General features: G+C 38.5%; 1 protein-coding gene across 1 annotated transcript in view; it reads left to right on the top strand.

Annotated features, from left to right (window-relative positions):
• The window catches only part of ELP3 (elongator acetyltransferase complex subunit 3), a 181,708-nt gene that overhangs the window by 66,536 nt on the left and 92,224 nt on the right, over window positions 1-22,948 (top strand). The window contains exons 9-10 of the mRNA XM_007938728.2: window positions 544-670; window positions 6,667-6,860. Of these exons, the coding sequence (XP_007936919.1) occupies window positions 544-670; window positions 6,667-6,860 (321 nt within the window). The remainder of the gene's footprint in view (window positions 1-543; window positions 671-6,666; window positions 6,861-22,948) is intronic.

The raw sequence follows: 22,948 nt of genomic DNA, 5'->3' as shown, positions 1-22,948 counted from the left end.
TGCTTGCTCATTCAACTACTCCCTTTTCTCACTTTTTAAAAAATGTGGCCTCCACACTCTCCCTCCAGAGTGAAATCTATTTTGTATTGGAGGTTTCACATTTCCTCTCTCTACAAATAATTTCACATGATGTTTAAAAGAAAGAGCATCACAAACTGCTGCTTTCATCTGATTTTGAGCTCATTATTCTTGTTTTTAACTTAGATCTTTACATTAGTAAGTTTATTTTGGCTGATGGTGCTAAACAAAATAAATTTAGTATATACATCAACTCTTGATAACCCAGTCATTTACTTTCAGAACTTTGAGTAGAAGGGAATTTCTGAAAAATATCTTAGAAGTAAAATGATTTCCTTCCAAATCTTAGAGGTGAGGCTGTTAAAAAGTGAAAAAAAAAAAAGACTTCCTGAGATTTTTTCCCCCAGCCTTATGATTTTTAAAGAATTTCTGTTAATGTCTCAGAGAATGTTTGCTCTTTGCTTCTTTTGTTAACTTTGTTGCCCATGTACTTGTGTAACTGGTAGTAAATTTTCTTTTCTTCAGGGGTCACACCGTCAAGGCAGTGTGTGAGTCATTTCACCTTGCCAAAGATTCTGGTTTCAAAGTCGTGGCTCATATGATGCCTGATCTGCCAAATGTGGGACTTGAAAGAGACATTGAACAGTTTACAGTAAGTGTTGCCATAGTCAAACATGATTTTGGATGCCTCTGCATGCTTCTTATCCTATCCCTGCTCTTTTTGTTTGGTTATTTCCTGTTAAGTTTTTTCCATTATAGAAGCAATATATTTTCATTATGGAATATTGAAAACACAGAATAGAAAAAGGAGTCACTGACACTGGACAAAATCCTAACGTATAAAAATAGTTCCTTTCCAGACTTTTTCTGCGCTTAAGGCTTTTTTGAGATGAGGTTGTTTATACACATGTACACACTGACACACATTTACATGTATATGCTAGGTCAGTTTTTTGAATTGCTTTTTGCTTAACATTGTAACAAGCATTTATCCATGTTGTGGCCTGTTGTTGTTGTTGTTATGTGCCGTCAAGTCGTACCCTACTCATAGCAACCCCTCCTTGGGTTGCCCAGGCAGTATCACTGTGGAGGTAGATTGCCCAACTGTAGTCTCTCTTAATATGTTAACATATTTAAATATCTGCTTTATTTATATTGAATAAATATGCCAGAATTTGCTTAACCACTCCCAAATTTTTCAAAATGTAGGTTATTTTAATTTTTTATATTGTTATTAATGCTGTAGGTAAACTTTATGCCTATAACTTTTTTTTAGTATCTGTAGTTGTTGTTAGGTGCCATCGAGTTGTCTCTGACTCATAGCAACCCTATGTACAACAGAACGAAACACTGCCTGGTCCTGTGCCAGTCTCATAATCCTTGCTGTACCTGAGCCCATCATTGCAGCCACTGTGTCAATCCATCTATTTGTGGGCCTTCCCCTTTTTTGTTGACCCTCTACTTTACCAAGCATGATATCCTCCTCCAGAGAATGGTCTCTTCTGACAACATGACCAAAGTATGTGAGACGAAGTCTGGCCATTCTTGCTTCTAAGGGACATTCCAGCTGCACTTCTAGGACAGAGTTGTAAGTTCTTATAGCAGACCAGGGTACTTTCAGTATTCTTCGCCAGCACCACAACTCAGAGCATCAACTCTTTTTTGGTTTTCCTCATTCATTGTCCAGCTCTCACATGCAAATGAGGCGATTGAAAATACCATGGCGTGGAATAGTCGCACCTTAGTCTTCAAGGAGACATCTTTGTTTTTCAGCATTTAAAAGAGGTCTTTTGCCGCAGATTTGCCCAGTGCAATACGTCTTCTGATGTCTTGACTGCTGCTTCCATTGGTGTTGATTGTAGAACTAAGTAATATGAAGTCTTTTTTTTTAATGCATTTTATTGAAATATAATTTATGTACAGTGAAATACACAAAACTAAAGTGACATGGGTCAGTGCTTTTTTTTTTTTGCAGTGTTTCCTTCCATATATAAACCTTTCCTTGACCCTCCACAACAACAAACTAATAGTATATTTGTCCTTCTGTGATGAACTTATTTCACTCAGCATAATGTCCTCCAAGTTCATCTATATTATGTGGTGTTTTGCAGACTACATTATTCTTTAGTGCTGCATAGCATTTCATTATGTGTACATACCATAGTTTAGCCATCCATTCTTCCACTGATGGGCACGTAGGTTGTTTCCATCCTTTTGCTATTGTAAATAGTACTGCGATGAACATGAGTGTGCATGTATCTGTTCCTGTCCTGGCTCTCACCTCTCTAGGATATATCCTAATAATGGGATTGCTGGATCAAATGGTATCTCCAATTCCAGCTTTCTAAGGAATCACCATATTGCTTTCCGTAGTGCTTGTGTCACTTCACAGTCCCACCAGCAGTGTATGAGAGTCCCAATCTCTCCGCATCTGCACCAGCATTTGTTATTTTCTGTCTCATTGAAGCTTGCCGTCAGTACTGGGGTGAGACGATATCTCATTGTTGTTTTGATTTACATCTCTCTGATGGCCAGTGATTGTGAGCATCTCTTCATGGATTAGCTGGCTACCTGAATATCCTCCTTGGTAAAGTGTCTAGTCATGTCTTCTGCCCATTTTTCAATTTTTTAATTTTTCAATTGAAAAATTAACAAAATTAACAAGTTTTCAATTGTTAATTCATTTGGTGTCAAGGCGTTGGAGTTTTCTATAAATCTTAGAGATAAGTCCTTTGCCAGATATGTAATTATCGGCAAATATGAGTTTGTTGCCATCATCTTTGTTAGGTGCTTTTTCGTGGTGTCGATTTCTTTGTTTCATATAATTTTCTATGCTGAGCTTGTTTTGTTTATGAATTGTGTTATCACTTCCTTTGTTGCTGTTGTTTTAGTGTTTGCTGAATATTTATGTTGGTCCTCTTTTTTATTTTGATGTGAAGGTTTATCATTATTCTTTGAGGTTACCCTGTGATTTATAGTTTTCTTACCAAGGTTAGAACAGTCTGTTCTATCTTGTAGTTATCTTGACTTCCCTACCATCTAGAAGTTCTGTAATGACACAGTTTTTCCCTTTTTTTGTTTGTAGTTGTCCTCATTTGTCAATGGATGTGTCTGGTTTGCTATTTATGATCTCACAGGTTTATTTACTCTGGATACTTCCGTAGCTGGGTTGCTTTCTGGATTATATATCATCATGGGTGTTAATGGTCAGTTGTTGTTGGCTGTTGTTGTTGCTTTTCTGTCCAGAGGGCTCCCTTTAGCATCTCTTGTAAGGTTGGTCTGGTTTTAACAAATGCCCTTAATTTCTGCTTATCTGGAAATGTCATAATTTCACCATCATATGTGAGGGACAGTTTTGCTGGCTATGTCATTCTTGGTTGGAAATTTTTCTCTTTCATGGTTTTATATGTACCATCCCATTGTCTTCTCACCTGCATTGGTTTCTGCCAAGAAATCCAAGAGTCTTATTGGTTGACTCTTATAAGTAACTTTTCGTTTTTCCTGTTCTGCTCTCATGATTCTTTCTTTGTCTTTGGTTTTGGTGAGTTTGATGATGATATGTCTGGGTGATTTTCTTTTGGGGTCTATCCTGTTTGGGGTTCGTTGGACTTCTTGAATGGATATATTCTCATCTTTCATCATACCAGGAAAATTCTCTTCCAACAGATCTTTGACAATTTTCTCTGTGGTTTTATTTGTCTCTTCCTGTCAGGAATTCCGATGACATGTAAGTTATTCCTTTTGTTGGTATCCCACATGAACCTTAGGCTTTCTTCATTTTATTTTGAACTTTTTTTTGATTTATCCCTTTCCAAAGAAGTGTTCAGGTATTTGCCTTCAATCTCCCTAATTCTGTCATCCATTGGTTCAGTTCTGCTCCTTTGCCCATTCAATGTCTTATCTATTTCTGAAATTTAGTATTAATATTTTGGATTTCTGTGTGTAGATTTTATATCATTTCTAATTTTTCATTTATTTTATCCTTTTGTTCTTGTATTGTCTTTTGAAAATGTTCTAGGGTTTTCTCTGTGTTTTCCTCAATCTGTCTCTCAGTTTGTTGAAGATACCTAAATATAATTCTTTTGAATTCCTTATCAGGGAGTTCCAATGCTGCGTCTTCCTTAGGGATGTGTTTTGGGTCTGTATTCTGGTTCCTTGTTTCTCCTGCTTTATCTTGCTTCTTTGTGTGGACTGTGATGCTCTGTTGTCTCCTGGGCATTGTGACATTTTTGTGTTTATATTTAATTGGTGATTGTATGTTGGAGTGACTTGCCCATGATTTTTATTTTCTTTGTTTTGTTTTTATGTTATCTACACAAACAGGGTACTGTGCTGTGCTCCTTTATTCACTAGTTGACAGCACTTATACACTCACCACCTGTGTCCTTTCCTGTTGTCAGCCTCTTGTTTGTCCCTGCTGACCTTGGCAAAAAGATCCTATTCTTAGGTCCCTGGAATCCGAATGAGAATGTTATCACTTTAAAATCCAAAATGGTTGTCACTTGTAAAGATTCAAAATGACTGTGCCTTCGGTCACTTTAAATATGCAAAATAGCTGCACCCTTGGTCACTTTAAATATCCCCAATGGCTGCTTCATGTAAACAATCAAAATGGCTGCGCCCTCCAGACAGCGGAAAGTCAATAGCTCACATTGTCTCCCTCCTTGCTGTTTCCCTTCCTAACATAGGCCACCAGCGCAGTCGTGCCTGCAGACCTTGGTGACCAGGGCTGATCTTTAGGTCAATTCTTAGGTCCCAGCACCACTTGGAGATATTCAGGCTATTGGTCCTGTCAGAGTACCTGACAGTCCGCAGTTCTGGCCGTCTCTGTACTCACTGTTTTCATTCAGGTTTTTCCACTAGTTGGTGCCTAATCCACTTCTGTATAGTTCCTTTCAAAGCTCAGGGCTCTAGTATTATCTTCTGTATCTCTATGAATTGATTTTTCTTTTCTTTGTTGAAGAGAGTCTGTAGCTTGTCTGCCTATTCCTCCATCTTCCTGGACGTCCTCGTAATATGAAGTCTTTGACAACTTCAATCTTTTCTCCATTTATTGTGATGTTGTTTACCAGTCTAGTTGTGAGAATTTTTGTTTTCTTTGTATTAAGATATAATCCATACTGCAGACTGTAGACTTCAGTCTTCATCAGTAAGTGCCTTGAGTCATCCTCACTTTCAGCAAGCAAAGTTGTGTCATCAGCGTATTGTAGATTATTAATGATTCTTCCTCCAATCCTGATGCCATGTTGTTCTTCATATAGTCCAGCTTCTCAGATTATTTGCTCAGCATACTGATTGAATAAGTATGGTGAAAGGATACAACCTGACACACTCCCTTCTTGATTTTAAACCATGCAGTGTCCCCTTGTTCTATTTGAACGGTAACTTCCTGGTCTATGTACAGATTCCTCATGAGTACAATTAAGTGTTCTGGAATTCCCATTCTTCTCAATGTTATCCACAATTTGTTATAATCCGCACAATCTAATGCTTTTGCATACTCAATAAAACATAGGTAAACATCTTTCTGGTATTTGCTTTCAGCCAAGATCCATCTGATGTCAGCAATGATATCCCTCATTCCATGTCCTCTTGTGAATCCAGGTTGCATTTCTGAAAATTCTTTGTCAATATACTGCAGCTACTGTTTTTGAATTATCTTCAGTAAGATTTTACTTACATGTGATATTAATGATATTGTTCGATAATTTCCACATTCTGTGGAATCACCCACATGGAAGAGGTGGCTATGGGGGGGAAATGGGAGAAGAGCTGTTGAACTGTGGGAGATTGCAGTCAATGTCATGAGACACAGTGTATGTGAATTGCTGTATGGAAGATGAATTTGGGAAAACTTTCACCCAAATCACAATAAAATTTTTTAAAAAAATGACTATGCCAAAGGTAGATTAATTAGTTACCTTGCTCATTGTCCAGATAACAAATGGACCATGTGTATCCCAGGTTAGGAGTAGTTCCAATTGGCCTGAGGACAAAATAGTCATATCTGACTGTCAACAGACTTTTTCTGTAAAGGGCCATATAGTAAACATTTTCAGTTTTGCACATCAGATAATCTCTGTCACAACTTTTTAAAAGTTTAAACAACTAAATATATTTCATCATTAAAAGATAATACAGTCTACTGGTGAATACAATAAAGGAATAAGTATGCTGTTTTTTAAAAAAAGCAAATACCAGTTCAAAAGGACTATTTTGTTTTTACTGGGACACCTAGTATTTGAAGGTCAGGAAGGACTCTCTGAAAAAGTGACATTCAATATGAGACTTGGAAAATAAGTAGCAGTTATTTCATTGAAGAAAGTTGATGAACTATCCACGCAGAGAAAATTGCCTTTGTAAAGGCCAAGAGGCAAGGTGGTGAGGGATGACATGAAGTGAATGATGTGAAGATGGGCTGGGTTGTGGAGGACCTTATAGTCTGAATGAACATGGATGCTTTGTTCCAGTCAGGCTGTTAAAAAAAATGGAGCTTCTGTTCTTTCTGCATTCCCTCCCTTATTAAGAAGGAAAGGCAGCCTGAAGCCCTGCTGGGTATGTGAGAGAAACTGACCCAGGATTAAAAATTCACCTTGGGTAGTGTGTCTATAATTAATGGAGAAGTAATTTTCTATTTTCTGTTCACAGGAGTTTTTTGAGAACCCTGCTTTTCGTCCAGATGGTTTGAAACTTTACCCTACCCTGGTGATTCGTGGAACAGGACTTTATGAGCTGTGGAAATCAGGGAGATATAAGAGTTATTCTCCTAGTGACCTGATAGAATTGGTGGCTCGGATCCTAGCCCTTGTGCCTCCATGGACTCGAGTGTACCGAGTACAGAGGTAGTGTGCTATCTTTTATTTGAAAAATAATTGGTGACTGGTTTGTTTGCAATTTCTGATGAAATAGTCTGATTTCACATTGAGGCTTTTGAAAATGTTTTTAACTTAAAATAAAATTCTGTCTGTAAATAGGGATGGAAATTAAAGGGCAATATGTCCAGATGTGTTTGTTCATATCATATATATTCATGTACTCATCTTTTTCTTCATTCATGAGCCAGGATATGGAGTTAGGACATTAAATAAGCACAGTTCTTGCTTGCAAGGATCTTAAGATCTAGATCAAGATTTCTTCTTCTTTTTTTTTTAATTTTTATTGTGATTTGGGTGAAAGTTACAGAGCCAATTCATTTTCATCTAATAGTTCATATGTATTTTGTTTTATGACATTGACTGCAGTTCCCCACAATGTAGTAGCTCTCTTCCCACTTCCTACCTGTACTTACCTCTGTGTCCTTCTTTCCTGTGAATTCCTGCCCCCTGCACTATTTCCCTGTGTAAAGACTGCCCTTCTGTTCTTGCACAATTCCTCGTTCTAAGGAATATACCCACCTGATGTAAATGTTCACCCTGTCTTTTGTTTAGCTGGAAGCCACAGGCTGGAAGCCTTCAGTTCCAAACCTGAAGGGTAACTAGGGGCTGTAGTCTCAGCAGTCTCACCATGAAGTGGATTCTTTTATAAAACATTCTGTACCCTGTAACAAGAAGGCAGAATTCTGTTTACTTTAGACATTTTCCTACCTTTTCCTATGACATTCATTGATAATGTTGAAGCCTTAACCTGTTAGCACCTTAAAGACTATATTAAGCACCATCACAATTCTCCATTTCTTTTTTTATTTCTTTTAATTGTGGAAACTTAAATTTAACAAAACATTTGCCATTTGAATGTTTTTTATATGCATAATTCAGTATAGCAGTTAAATTCATCAGCACTATCCATTTCTAAATTTTTCCATCACCCTTTAATAGAAATTCAGTGCTCCCTAAACAATGTCTTTTTCTTTTCCACTCCTTCCCATCCATAATAACTAGTAATAAACTTTGGTCTGTATATATGTGTCTATTCTAAATATTTCATACTTTGAAATATATTTGAATGATAATGCTATTTCTCAACATTATTTGCCTTTTTGTATCTTGCTTATTTCAGCATAATGTTTTCATAGTTCAACCATGTTGTATAATGTATCAGAAATTCATTTATTTTATGGATAAGTAATATTCCATTGTATATACATTGTATGTACATGTTTATCCATTCATCTGTTGATGGTTATTTAGGTTATTTCTACCTTTTGACTGTTGTAAATAGTGTTGCAGTGAACATTGGTGTACAGGTATCTGTTTGTGCTTCTGCTTTTAATTCCTTAACACATAGACCTAAGAGTGGAATTATTGCATCATATGGTAATTTTTTTATGGTAATTTTATTCTTAACATATATGTTGTTGTTATGTGCCATCTAGTTGGACCCAACTCATAGCGATCCCTCCTTGGGTTTCCGAGGCAGTATCACTATGGAAGTAGATTGCCCCATCTTCCTTCGAAGAGTGGCTGGTGGGTTTGAACTGCCAGCCTTCTGGTTAGCAGTCAAGTGCCTTAGGCACTACACTACCAGAGCTCCCTAATATGTATAGGAATTGGCAAACTTTTCCTATAGTGGCTTCATCATTTTACAGTCCCACCAGCAATGCATAGTGATTCCAATTTCTCCACAACTTTGTCAGCATTTGTTGTTTTCCCCCTTTTTTAAAAAATTTTATTATGATTTGGGTGAAAGTTTATAGGACAAATTCATCTTCCATACAGCAGTTCATATACTTTGTCTCATGACATTGACTGTAATCTCCCACAGTGCAGCATCTCTCCTACCACTTCCTGCCCATAGCCACTTCTTCCCTGTGTGCTTCCCTCCCATGAACTCCTGCCCCTCGAGCTATCTCTCTGTGCATACACAACCCTTCTTTTCTCCCATGGTTGATCTCTCCAAGGATTGCATCTACCTAATGTAAATGTAGCCTATCTTTTGTGTGGCTGGAAGCCACAGGACTGAGTTCAATTCTAGACCTGAAGGGCAGCTAGGAGCCACCAGGCTCTATCAGACCAGCAAACAGCAAAGCTGCTCCCATTTTTTTTTTTTTAAATGATTTGAGTTTTGTCCCACATTGTTCTCCTATTCTATCCAGGATCTCCTACAGAGATGCCCCTCTGAGTAGTTGACAGTGGTAGCCAGGCACCACGTAGTTCTTCTGGTCTTCAAGATTGCTTTTTGTAGGTCACCTAAAATTTAGATATAGCAAAGGGTATGGGAGGAGGAAGTATAGCCCTGTGTATGTTATTCCTAGTCTAGAGACTGAAGAAAAAAGAAAGAGCAGCAACAATTATTATTTATAGCTATCAATATCAATGGTAAAAGAATGAAATATTCCTGATAGCATGAAGGAAATATAATAATCTTAGCTGTTTTCTTCCTAGAAAAGAGAATACTTTCTCTTATTTGCAATTACAGACCTTTTTTCCCTTTAATTTAGATACATAATATTGAAGAAAAAGTCACCTGTGTACCATATTTTCTCTGCAAATAGCACACCCGTGTAAATAGCACATACACATAAAATACTTAGAAATGATGAAATTATGTAAAAAATATTCTGGCATACTATGCCCATGCAGATACCATGAGTGTCTCATGACATTTCCAGAAGTGAATTATGACCTCATTCACTGTCATTCAATAAAACAAAAATGTTACTTTTGATTATAATTTGTATAAGAAAGGTAAAAGCCATGGTCAAGAAGTCATGGATCAAGTTTGGTTGTACCACAGTAATCGGAAAGCCCAACAAGTCCAATTACTAGCTCCCTCTGGGTAGCTGGCTTTGGCCAAAAAGTGACTACAAACTTGTCCCTTGTCAGCTCTACTCTATACGTGGTAATTCTTACAGAACATAAAAATACACTTGTAGAAACATTGTCTGCCAACCCTATATGTGGTCCTGGGTACATTACCGCCTGCATAGACACACCTAATAGGCTGTCCACCCATCTATCCATCTGTATATCCATATTTGCCTTCATTGACAATACAGTATTGTATGAGCAAAAGAATTCATCTTTGTTGTCTGTACCTCCCACGCACCTATATCTTCCTCTTCCTCAGTGCCACCATGGCGATTAGTCACATTTGGTAATTACCATTTTTCACCCAAATCAATACCTGTCTCTACCTATCTAACAATGTTCTCTCCACTCACCTCCTAACTCTGGTAACCAACAAAGAAAATTTCCTTCCATACATAAACCTTTCTTTGACTTTTTACAATAACAAATAATATAGTATTTGTCCTTCTGTGGTTGATGTTATTTCACTCAGTGTAATCTCCTACAAGTTCATCATGCTTTGCGGTGTTTCATAGATTCTAAGTTATTCTTTAGGGTTGCAAAGTATTCCATTGTGTGTATGTACCATAGTTCGGTTATCCATTCTTCTGTTGATATGCACTTAGGTTGTTTCCATCTTTTGGCTATTGTAAATAGTGCTGCAATGAACATGGGTGTTTTGGTTGCCTAGCACCGCACTGACAAGAATATACCACAAGTGGGATGGCTTGAACAAACACAAATTTATTCTCTTACAGTTTGGGAAGCTAGAAGTCTGACTTAAAAGTGCCAGCCTCTAGGGACTGTGTGAAAGCCCCTCAACTTTGGGCTTCAGCTCTGCCTCTTGCTCCCAGCCCACTGAAACTAGAGGCATCTCTTCACTCAGTCAATTACTGGCTGCTGAGGCTAACACGCCCAAGGTTAACAAATAAAATGGCACAGTCCCGATGTTACCAAACCACATGGCAGGCCATTAATTCAAGTCCATTGAAAGTCCCAAGGTCAGCAGAGCATAGCAGGCTGCTGAACACAGCTACATGCAGGGTTCAAGCATGCCATAACCTAGAGACCATTCCAAAGCTGCTTCTTATATATGGGAAGCAGACCACATACCCAAAGCAGCTACTCACCTGTTTGTGGTAGATCTCACCATGGAGTTGATTGCCATTCTCATCATGGGGAATAACTATCACCAGATGCATAGCCACTCAACCAGGCCCAGCCAAGTTGACCCACAAACTTAACTACCACAGTGGTTGTGCATATATCTGTTCTTGTCCTGGCTCTCACTTCTTTAGGATTGTACCTAGTAATCTGGTAGTGTAGTGCCTGAGGCACTTGACCGCTAACCAGAAGCCTGGCAGTTCAAACCCACCGGCCACTCCTCAGAAGGAAGATGGGGCAATCTACTTCCATAGTGATACTGCCTTGGAAACTCAAGGAGGGATCATTATGAGTCGGGTCTGACTCGACAGCACGTAACAACAACAACAATGGAATTGCTAGATCAAATGGTATTTCTAATTCCAACTTTTTAAGGAATCGCCATCCTGCTTCCCACAGTGTTTGTATCATTTTATAGTCCCACCAGCAATGTATGAGAGTCCCAGTCTCTCCACATCCTCACCAGCAATTGTTATTCTCTGTCTTGTTGAACTTTGCTACTAGTGCTGGGGAAAGATGGTATCTTACTGTTGTTTTGATTTGCATCTCTCTAATGGCTAATGAGGAGCTCTGGTAGCATAGTGCCTAAGGCACTTGACTGCTAACCAGAAGATTGGCAGTTCAAACCCACCAGCCACTCCTTGGAAGGAAGGTTGGGCAGTCTACTTCCTTAGTGATACTGTCTTAGAAACCCAAGGAGGGGTCGCTGTAAGTCAGGTCCGACTCAATGGCACATAACAACAACAACCCAATGGCTAATGATCTTGAGCATTTCTTCATATGGTTTGTTGGCCAATATCGTCTTTTATCCCCATCACTTTTGAGTCATCAGTGAGTACGTTGAACCTACCAAAGCCTGTCCACAAATTACATGCTTTCAGTCGGAAGTGTAAATAAAGTGAAGCTTATACTGAATAAATGGCATCAAGTAGCTATGAAAGGAATCTTGATTCAGTCTGCATTGATGTGATTATCACGATCATCTTCTGACACTGGCTTTTAATTGGAGGGATAAACAAAGCAAAACTGATACACAATCACTCTTGGCTAGACCATTGAATGTGAAAACCTTATCAGATCATCAAAGTGAAACCATCAAGCCATATCAGACCTGCTTATTTCCTAGTCTAATTATATCTAAGAGCTTTGGTGGCATAGTGCCTAAGGCATTTGACTGCTAACCGGAAGGCTGGCAGTTCAAACCCACCAGCCACCCCTCAGAAGGAAGATTGGGCAATCTACTTCTGTAAAGATACTGCCTTGGAAACCCAAAGGGGGGTCGCTATGAGTTGGGATTCGCGCTAGTGTCTGATCAGTGTTCATGAATCACCTTAGTCATTTGTTTGTGGGCATATAAAAAGACCCTTACTTCTTGTATACCTCACATTTGAATGTTGCAATGTTTTCACTAAACCAGCCAAAAAAAAACAAACGAAACTCACTGCTGTCGAGTCAGTCGTGACTCATAGCGACCCCTTTTTGGGTTTCTGAGGCAGTATCACTATGGATGTAGATTGCCCAACCTTCCTTCCGAGGAGTGGCTGGTGGGTTTGAACCGCCAGCCTTCTGGTTAGCAGTCAAATGCCTTAGGCACTATGCCACCAGAGCTCCTAAAACCAGCCAGTTATCAATTATATTTTTTTTCAGTTTTCAAAGATTTTTTGTTTTAACATGTTTTTGTTTGTTTGTTTCAGTGTTTGTGTGTTCATCTTGCAAGCATGTACAGAAGTGAGGGAAAATATTTGGTGGCTAATTTTAAACAACATGAGGGAGGGATTAAGCACTAAATAGAAAAAATAAAACTTTCAACTTCCTTATTAAACTGGGAAGAATTTTCCCAACACATGTCAGTTAAATTGGCAGCATTGCCTAAATAAATAGAGAACATGTATTTCTTCAAATGAATATTTGAAACATTTTTTTTTACACTGGTAAAAGTTCTAGTGATGATACGGAAAATTTCAAATCATAACCCCTGAAGAGACTAATTATAAATTACTTTTTAAACCTGAAGTCAAGAATGAAAAATCTGTAAAAGTAATAATATAACCATTGATCACACTAATCTGTTGATGAATGCTGCAACAAGTCCTTGAGTCTTTTCAATAAAAGGAACCATGATATCCTGGCACCCTTCTTACTTAAGATACAAGTAACTTTTGAAGCTGGACTTCTCAGGGAGTGTGTAGAAACAAGCTGCATTTACAACACTGCTCTATTTTGGAGAGCTTTTGAGTAACTAAAGAGCATCCAGCAGTGACCTTCAATGCAGCACTGCCTGTATAGCTGAAAGTCTGCAGGAAAGGCTCCTGAGTTGGTGCAGCTCTCAGCCAGTAAGCCAGAAACAAATTTACGGAAGAAAAGGAGGTAATGATCAGGTGTTTCAATTTATAGATGCTATCCCAGAAAAACTGTGTGGTGGTTATGTTTGTGTGTCAACTTGGCTGGGCCTGGTTGAGTGGCTGGGCACCTGGTGGTAGTTATTCCGCATGATGAGACTGGCAGTCAGTTCCATGGTGGGACCTACCACAAGCAGCTAACTGCTTTAGGGATGTGGTCTCCTTCCCATATATGAGAAACAGCTTTGGGAATGGCATCTAGCTTATGGCACGCTTGAACCCTGCACGTAGCCGTGTCGTTGTTCAGCAGCCTGCCATGCTCTACCAACCTTGGGATTTTCAACAGACTTGAATTAATGGCCTGCCATGTGGTTTGGTAACATCAGGACTGTGCCTTTTCACTTGTTGACCTTGGGTTTGTCAGCCTTAGTAGCTAACAGCTGCCTGAGTAGAGAGATGCCTTTTGCTTCAGTGGGCCGGGAGCAAGAGGCAGAGCTGAAGCCCAAGGTCATGGGGGTTTCACCCAGCCGCTAGAGCCTGGCACTTTGAACTTGGACTTAAAACCTCCAAATTGTAAGAATAAACTCCTGTTTGTTAAAGTTATCCCATTTGTGGTATTTTCATGTCAGAGTGGCACTAGGTAATCAGAACAAACTGTTAGGGCCTTTTGGTTTAGAAGTGGACAATGTGCAAAAATGGAGTAACTTAATACCAATAATGTAAGAATTTAGGATACATATGTCACAACTAAAAAGAGAACTTTCACATGTGGCTGCTAGAAGGTCTGTTCAGAGTCATTTTATTGGGAACTCACTTTTGAGCAGCACTTCTAGATATCTCGGTTATCTGGTGGTGTGCCTGTACTTCTGAATTGTTATAACTGATACTTAGCATGATGCCACTGACACCCTTCAAGGTTTTGTAGGTTCTTCTAAAACAAAGAAACAAAACAAAAAAGGCATATTATGCCTAGTATTATTTATATTATGAGATATATATGTGTGTTTGTGTATATATATATATATGTGTGTATATACATATATATATATATATATATATATATGTATGGGAGCTCTGGTAGCATAGTAGCTAAGACACTTGCCTGCTAACCAGACTACTGGCGGTTCAAACCCACCAGCCACTCCTCGGAAAGAAGGTTGGGCAATCCTACTTCCGTAATGATACTGCCTCGGAAACCCAAGGAGGGGTCGCTATGAGTCAGGTATGACTCGACGGCACATAACAACAACAACAACAACAACATATCTATCTATCTATCTATCTATCTCTCTCTCTCTCTCTCTATATATATATAGGAGCTCTGGTAGAATAGTGCCTAAGGCACTTGACTGCTAACCAGAAGGCTGGCGGTTCAAACCTACCTCCTTGGAAGAAAGGTTGGGTAATCCTACTTCCATAGTGATACTGCCTCAGAAACCCAAGGAGGGGTCGCTATGGGTCGGGGCCAACTCGACGGCAAATAACAACAACAACAACACACACACACACACACACACAAACCCAGTGTTGTCAAGTGGGATCAGAACAAAACACTGCCCAGTCCTGCAACATCCTCACAATTGTTGTTATGCTTAAGCCCATTGTTGCAGCTACTGTGTCAGTCCATTTTGTACAGGATCTTCCCCTTCTTTGCTGACCCTCCACCTTACCAAGCATGATATCCTTCTCCAAGGAATGGTCCCTTCTGACAACATGACCAAAGTAGGTGAGACGAAGTCTGACTGTTCTTGCTTCTAAGAAGCATTCCAGCTGTACTTTTTCCAGGACTGGTTTGTTTGTTCTTTGTCAGTCCATAGTATTTTTAGTATTCTTCACCAGCACCACAATTTAAAGGCATCAACTCTTCTTCAGGCTTCCTTATTCATTGTCCAGCTTTCACATGCATTATGAAATGATTGAAAACAACCTAGCTTGGGTTAGGAATACCTTAGTCTTCAAAGTGACATCTTTGCTTCTTAACACTTTAAAAAGGTCTTTTGCAGCAGATTGGCCTTGTGCATTACGATGTCTCATTTCTTGACTGCTGCTTCCATGGGTGTTGATTGTGGATCCAAGTAAAATGAAATCCTTGACAACTTCAATCTTTTCTCCATTTATTATGATGTTGCTTATTGATCCAGTTGTGAAGATTTTTGTTTTTTTCATGTTAAGGTATAATTCATACTTCTGTGTCATTTGCATATTGTAGGTTGTTAATGAGTCCTCTTCCAGTCCTGATGCCACATTCTTCTTCATATAGCCCAGCTTCTCAGATTATTTCCTCAGCATGCAGATTGAATTAAGTATGGTGAAAGGATACAACCCTGAAAAACACCCTTCTTGATTTTAAACCATACAGTATTCTCTTGCTTTGTTCAAATGACATCTTCTTGGTCTTTATATACTTTCTTCATGAGCACAATTAAATGTTCTGGAATTCCCATTCTTTGCAGTGTTACCTATAATTTGTTATGATCCACACAGTCAAATGCCTTTGCACAGTCATAAAACATAGGTAAATATCTTTCTGGTATTCTTTGCTTTCAGCCAAGATCCATTTGACCTCAGAAATGGTGTCCCTCATTCTACATCCTCTTCTGAATCCAGCTTGAATTTCTGGTGGTTCCCTGTCAGTGCAATGCTGCAACCATTTTAAAATTATCTTCAGCAAAATTTTACTTGTATGTGATATTAATGATAATGTTCAATAATTTCCACATTCTTTTGGATCACCTTTCTTTAGAATGGGCACAAATGTGGATCTTTTCTCGTTGATTGGCCAGGTAGCTGCTTCCAAGTTTCTTGGCATAAAGGAGTAAGTGCCTCCAGTGCTGCATCCATTTGTTGAAAACCTAAATCTTCTAAAATTCATTTCCATCTGTTTCTCACTTTCCTTCAAATCTGCCGTAGGACATAGATAGGTATCATAGTTGATGTTTTGCCATTCCTCAGAATCTTTGCCCTGTTGATTATGAATGACTGTCAGGTTGTACAGGATTCTGTCATCATCTGCCCCATGTAGGACACATCGTGAGCATATTCAACAAATTCTTTTCTTAATGCCTTGCCAAAATTGCTCCAACTGAGGAATATGGATTGCTACTACTGACCAGGGACCCCTTCTCCAGTGGGACGGGCTCCTCCAGACACTTATACCAGCAGCAGTAGTAGCACATAGTCCTTAGCCCCATGGAGAATGAGGTCTCCTGCTGCCAGCACCGGGAAACTCTAAGAAATCTGTCATAGACAACAATCATGGCTGGAATGCCAGTTGTGGGAACATTCACGGCCCAGGCATTATGGACCAGTTTGTGTGCTTCATGCTGGGTCCAGGGACAAGGCAAGGGTGGGGACAGTTCCAGGCTCAGGGTCTTCTGGGCCACATGCCTTTCTTCATTTAGGTTTTGTTTGGGACATGTGTTTTGTTAGGGCTGGGTGTTTTTTTTGTTTTGTTTTGTTTTTAAACCTCTTTTTAATTCCCTAGGCAAAAATTGAGTGTATGTGTCCCTGGGACATACCATTTCTGCCTTCTCCTATTATTAATTATATTGTACACAGTTTTTCAGTTTATAAATAAAAATCTTAGATTTTTAGTATCAGGTCAGGAATTAAACACAAGTCTTACACCACTGACTTCAAACTGAAAATCGTTGCAAGGGTGGAAGAAACTAAGTGGCAGTGAGAGAATTTAAGGTTGGAGAATTTAAGTTGGAGAGTGACTGGAGAAAGGAGAAAAAGGAGCTGGAGAAAATGAATCCACAAAAATGCACATGTTGTGGGCCCAGAGCAAAATAGCCTGAGTTGGACAACAATTTGAAAGAGTGGATTTTTTTCTCCAAGGACACAAAATCAAGCTGTTGCAATTCAGATCAGTGTGAAGCTTCTGGCAAATTAAAGAGGAATCCCAGATTTCAAGGCAGGTTTCACTTAGATTTCTAAATTCATGAAAAGGAATGGCCTTTCATTGAGAATGAGAATCACTATAAGTCAGCAACTTCCAGATGACTGGGAGCAAAAGATGGTCAACTTCCAGGTTTTCCTCACCAAAGAAATCTCTGAACTTTGTATCTATGCAAAGGATGTAATTAATATGCACAAGGTTCGATGTCTTTTAATATTTCAACCATCAGGACTATGGCTATTTCAGGTATGAAAACTGTAGCTGTTAGAACCACTAGGTATGAGAGGGCTTGTTTCACTATAGTTCTTGGTTGCACTGTGAGTAGGGTGAATTTAAAACCAATGGTGATTTTCAGAAGTGTTACCATGCCCTACAAAAAACTGACCACCTATGTGATTGTTCTTTGTAATAAGGGTGGGAGCATGGTGATATTATAAAAGTATGGGTAGATAACTATTATAAGGCCAAGCAAGGGGATTCTTTCCTAACAAATCTTTATGAGTTTTTGATGCCACATTTTCTTACAAAGAAAAGAGCAGTCAAAATTATATTAACTCAGCTGGTGTCCATATAGCAATCATTATCTGGTGGCCTTACCTACAAGCTGCAGCAACTAGATATATAGCAGTCAACCACCTATTCAAGACTTTAATGAGAAGAGAGTGGGATGAATTGATGCAGTGTGAGGTTCATGGATTTATACCATCAGGGCAACTGAAGCTGGTGATGTTTACAGAAGTCTGCAAGTATGTGGCTTCTGGTTGGGAGAAAATAACCCTAGAAACCATCCTTAACAGCTTCAGAAAGGCCAGGATGGTATGCCAGCAGAATACTAGTGACAATGTTGAAGATAAAGTCGCAGAAGTGTGTCTGCAAGCAGCTCTGAGATGTTTCAGTGATGATAGTGACAAGGGATCAGATTTTGAAGGGTTCTGGGAGTCAGATGATAATGAATAAACTAAAATGGCCTATTTTAAGGTGAAAACACAATTTCTGGCTTTTTTTAAGGTGAAAACAATTTCTTCTGGTGACTTTTACTTATTGATTTCAAAAACATTGATTATCAAAAATTATGTTTCAGTTTAAAATTTATGAAAACAATAAAATAAAAGCAACATCTTGTTCTTATATTTTTAGGCATAGGTTCATTTCTTACTTACTAACTCTTAATGCATTCATACTTTTTGGTTTCAAGATGGCATTCCATTTCCATCATGAGCCCATTCAGTTCACCATGGGTTGCACTTGATTTAGGAAAGAAAATGCTTACCTTGAATGAAGTTTTCATGAAATTGATTTTATCCCAGTAATATGAAATCCATTGGGCAGGGGAAAAAAATGGAAATTAATGTTGGCAGTATGTAAAAAAATAACATACATGTTAAAGTGTAAAAATATGATACCTACGACCATAACTTAGCCATTCCTGTATTTGCTGTTCATTAAAGTGTATTCTACCACCTGCCAAGAACTACCCAATTTCCAGTACTACAAATACAAGGCCAAAAGGTGATTAGCAGATCCATGTAGACTCACCTGCTGTGAATAGTAGTCCACTGTGTAGTTAAGGTTGTGTGTCAACTTGGCTTGGCTGTGACTTTAAGTAGCTTGGCACCTGGATACAGTTATTTTCCATGATGAGGTTGAATGTAATATAATCAACTCCATGATGCAATCTGCTGTGAGCAACAAATTAGTTGCATTTGGGGTATGGCCTGCTTCCAATATAGATGAAAAAGCTTTGGGGAAGATCTCTAGCTTGTTGGTACATTTTGGATCCTGCATTCAACCAAGTCTTCATTTCTAGTTCCTGGACTTGAACCAGTGGCTTGTCATGTTGCCTGCTAATCTTGAGACTGTGCCATTTTACCTGCTGACCTTGGGTTTGTCAACCTCAGCAGCCTGTAGCTTCATGAGTTGAGCCTTCTCCAGTGCCAGTGGGCCTAGAACAAGAGGCAGAGCTGAAGCCCAGGGTCAAATCAAGGATCTTCACCCAACCCCTAGAGTCAGTACTCTGAATTTGGACGACTGGCCTCTCAAACCAGTTACTGAGGTCATAAGAGAATAAATTCTTGTTTGTTGAAGCCATCCATTTGTGGTATTTCTGTTGTAGCAGCACTAGAGAACCAAGACATCTACTGAGCACAGTCATGGTATTACTAATAATATGATGCGGTAGGTACTGGAAATATGCAGAATTATCACATACTTAAGGAAAAGTATCAGTAATACAAAATAATGGATTTGCTTAAGAGCTGCAGGACATTTTATACCATCCTCCTTCACAGCATATTGATTTCTTACATTTTCAAATTGTTGGCTAACTTGACCTAAATTGCCTGTATGATCTGTTTTTAAAAATACAACAAAAAATACTAAGGAAAATTCAGCTGTTAAAAAATTTAAATTGTCCTGCCCTTCATTTTCAATCTTTTCTGAACAGTTCAGTCCAAAAGACGTTAGGTGAGATGAGCAATGTATGGGGAACATCAGGAGCTATAGGTGCTCAGCACAGGATAGGAGGGTGGCCATGTGGAGGAGAAGACAGTGGTGTGGTGCAGGCTGTTGAATGTGGTGAAAAGGGCATTCCTGTAGAGGAGTAGTCTGGCATGGGATGTTGGAGTCCCAGTTCATTGAAGAGGACGTCTCTGCAGGGGTGGGATATAGTAGGGGCAGCCACAAAGATTAGTTACTTACGGGGAGATTGATCAAATAAGTACATAAAGCATTTTCATTGCCTAAGAATAAAATTACAAATATGAGAAAATTAGAATTAACCCCAAGATATTTTGAAGTAGGAGATAGTTGTGTGAATCATGGTTTTCAGCAAATAAGCAGATAAGGAAATAAATATAAATGTGAGAGAGTGTTTCCAGATTTTGGGATCTTGGTTTCAGAATATCCCTTTCCACTAAAAGGAACAAGGGCTTCTTGGAAAAAGGCTGATTTCAGGACTGAGCAGGGAAAGTATAAGATGAGCCTGAAAACACCTCCTTGTGCCAGAAAAATAACTGTTCCAAGAAGGATAGGGAAGCCAGCTTGAAGAGCTCCCATTGGCCAAATCTAAGGCAGTTTGAGCATCAAAATAAATAGTTAGAGGAGCAGATTATACCAGCTGAACAAAGTAGGAATCCATGCGCTCACTCTGATATACATTACTAAATTGAATGTATGATTCCAGAACATAATATAGTTTCAGAGCACATCCATGCCACACTTGGACATGGTTAGGTTCCAAAGACCAAATGATTATGTGAAAATCATCATTATGTAAATTAGGATGATCACATCAAATCACGAAATGGTGGATGACTACATCATTATATAATTGCCAAATTACATGATTACATAACTGCCAGACCCCTGGAGAATCATGACACAGCTAACTTGATACCTATCCTTAACCATCATAGCCAGTTTCACTCTCATCTTGTACCTCAGCATTCATTACTGCCAGACATATGTCATTAATGTACAAAATGGTCACATAGTAGATTTTAGTATTGTCCTAAATGCAAAATGTTGGATAACGAGATAGCCAGTAAGTGAAGAGTGTTATTGTTGTTATGTGCCATCGAGTCGGACCTGACTCATAGCAACCCTTCCTTGGGTTGCCGAGGCAGTATCACTACAGAAGTAGATCGCCCAACCTTCCTTCTGAGGAGTGACTGGTGGATTTGAACCGCCAGCCTTCTGGTTAGCAGTCAAGTGCCTTAGGCACTATGCTACCAGAGCTCTTAAGTGAGGAGCAGGTGCACTTATTAATTAACCAAAATCAAACCAAACTCACAGCTGTGGAGTCAAATCCAAGCCCTAGCAACTCCTCCATGGGTTTCTGAGGCAGTATCACTGTGGAAGTAGATTGCCCAATCTTCCTTTTGAGGAGTGGCTAGTGGATTTGAACCGCCAGCCTTTTAGTTAGCAGTCATATGCTTTAGACACTACTTATTAATCACAATGTAATAACTTGACAATAAATGTAGCAGCTGATCAATATGAACATCAGCAGTAGTGAAAATTAATTGTGTGCCACTTGATAGGTTGAATTGAGAACAGACTATTACTTCTGCGTTACTTAGCCAAAGCTTGCTCATTTAAATCTAATCAATAGGATACATTGGACAAACCAGACAAATTGAGGAACATTCTAAAACAATAACTGACCTGTGCTCTTCAAAAGTTCTAAGACTAAGGAAAGTCAGGCTACAGAGTTGTTCCGTTTTGAAGGAGAATAAAGAGACATGATAACTAAACTTAACACAGGTTCTGGACTGAATCTTTTTGCTAATAAAGGAGTTATTGGGGCAACTATTGAAACTTGACTGAGGTCTAGAATTGGGCAATAGTAATGCATTAGCGTTAATTTCTTGTTTTTGATGGTTGTATCTTGATTATGTGGGAAAATGTTCTTATTTGTAAGAAATATTTAAAGTATGTGGGAGTATTGGGATATCTTATCCACACTTGCTATCGTACAGTTCAGGAAAAGCAGTTATTTGTACTGTACTTGCAACTTTTCTATAATTTAGAGATTATTTTCTCCCTCTAAAAAAAAGATTAATATAATAATAAACAAAGATGCAATAAATAGCTTTAACACAAACAGACTTGACTTGGACAGAAAAAGAGTGGTGAAGATGCTGTTCCTTAGTAGCAGGGCAACAAGTATCACAGATGAGATACAGAGTTTACATCCAAAAGTAACAAAGTATAGATCACACTGATAATCACATAAAAATTTTAGGTTATCCCTCTACATTTCAGCTTTAAATTTGTTACTGCTATAACAAATGAGTCAAAAGCAACAGTGACATTGATACAACACTCAAAGTCTACTTTTATAGGCTTTATGAAAGATCTCTACGGGGTACTGTCCTGGCCACAGCCATCTGAGAAAATAAGAACTTTGAAAAACAAGAGTCTCAAAGATGGCCTCTATGGTCAAATTGTCAAGGGATGTGACAGGAAGAATGAAGAATTTGTGTATTACACAACCAAAAAGTTCTATGGTGAAGAACATGTGACATAAACAACATGTGGCCTATTAAAGGAACTTCCCTGTTCTTCCCCATCACAGTTCTCCTATGTAGAGTTGGCCAGTGGAAGAGTCTGTTAGCTCTAATTTTAGGAGGCTGAGCTGCAAGTCATGTCTATCTATCAGTATGTGACTTAGTTTATGAAGGATAAGTGGTACAAGTAAATGTAGGATTAAGATTTTGAAGTGATACTCTATTCACAAATGTGTGGGTGAATTTAAATTTAATGGAATACTGTAAAACAGGAGGTAGTAGTGACATTACCTTAAAAATGTGGAATTAGTATGTCCTTGGTGAGTCTGAGGACAGTTTATTGTTTGAAGATAGTGATGAGTCAGTTTCTAGTGCAGTAAATAGTGTTCGTGAAGAGAATCATTTGATTTTAGTTATGTTGTCAGATTTTCATGCTTTGGGACCAATAACTTACTTAACTATGAATATGACCATTTTTTAGGTTGTTTAATACAAAGATTAAATTCTTTATACCTCCAATTTAATTTTATTTTTACATTTTTGTTGCTTTTAATGTATCTGTGTTGATATTTATTGGTTTATCAGCTTTCATTGGAATTCTTTTTTGGTTTTGTTTTTGTAGCTTGCAGTGGACTAATGTTTACTAAAACATTTATTTTTCTATAACCAGAGGCAGAATTCCTTCAACTACATTTGTGTTTTGGATTAGATATTAGTGAATTGTTACTGTGACTACCTGCACACTAACTCATACAAATTTTTTATATTTTTTAACTACTTGTTGACATATAT

This window comes from Orycteropus afer, unplaced genomic scaffold (genome assembly GCF_000298275.1).
Source record: "Orycteropus afer afer isolate SDZICR_OR568_19922 unplaced genomic scaffold, OryAfe1.0 scaffold00053, whole genome shotgun sequence".
NCBI lineage: Eukaryota > Metazoa > Chordata > Mammalia > Tubulidentata > Orycteropodidae > Orycteropus > Orycteropus afer.
The sequence above is the reverse complement of the archived record's forward strand: the minus strand, read 5'-3'. Positions and strand labels throughout refer to the sequence as shown.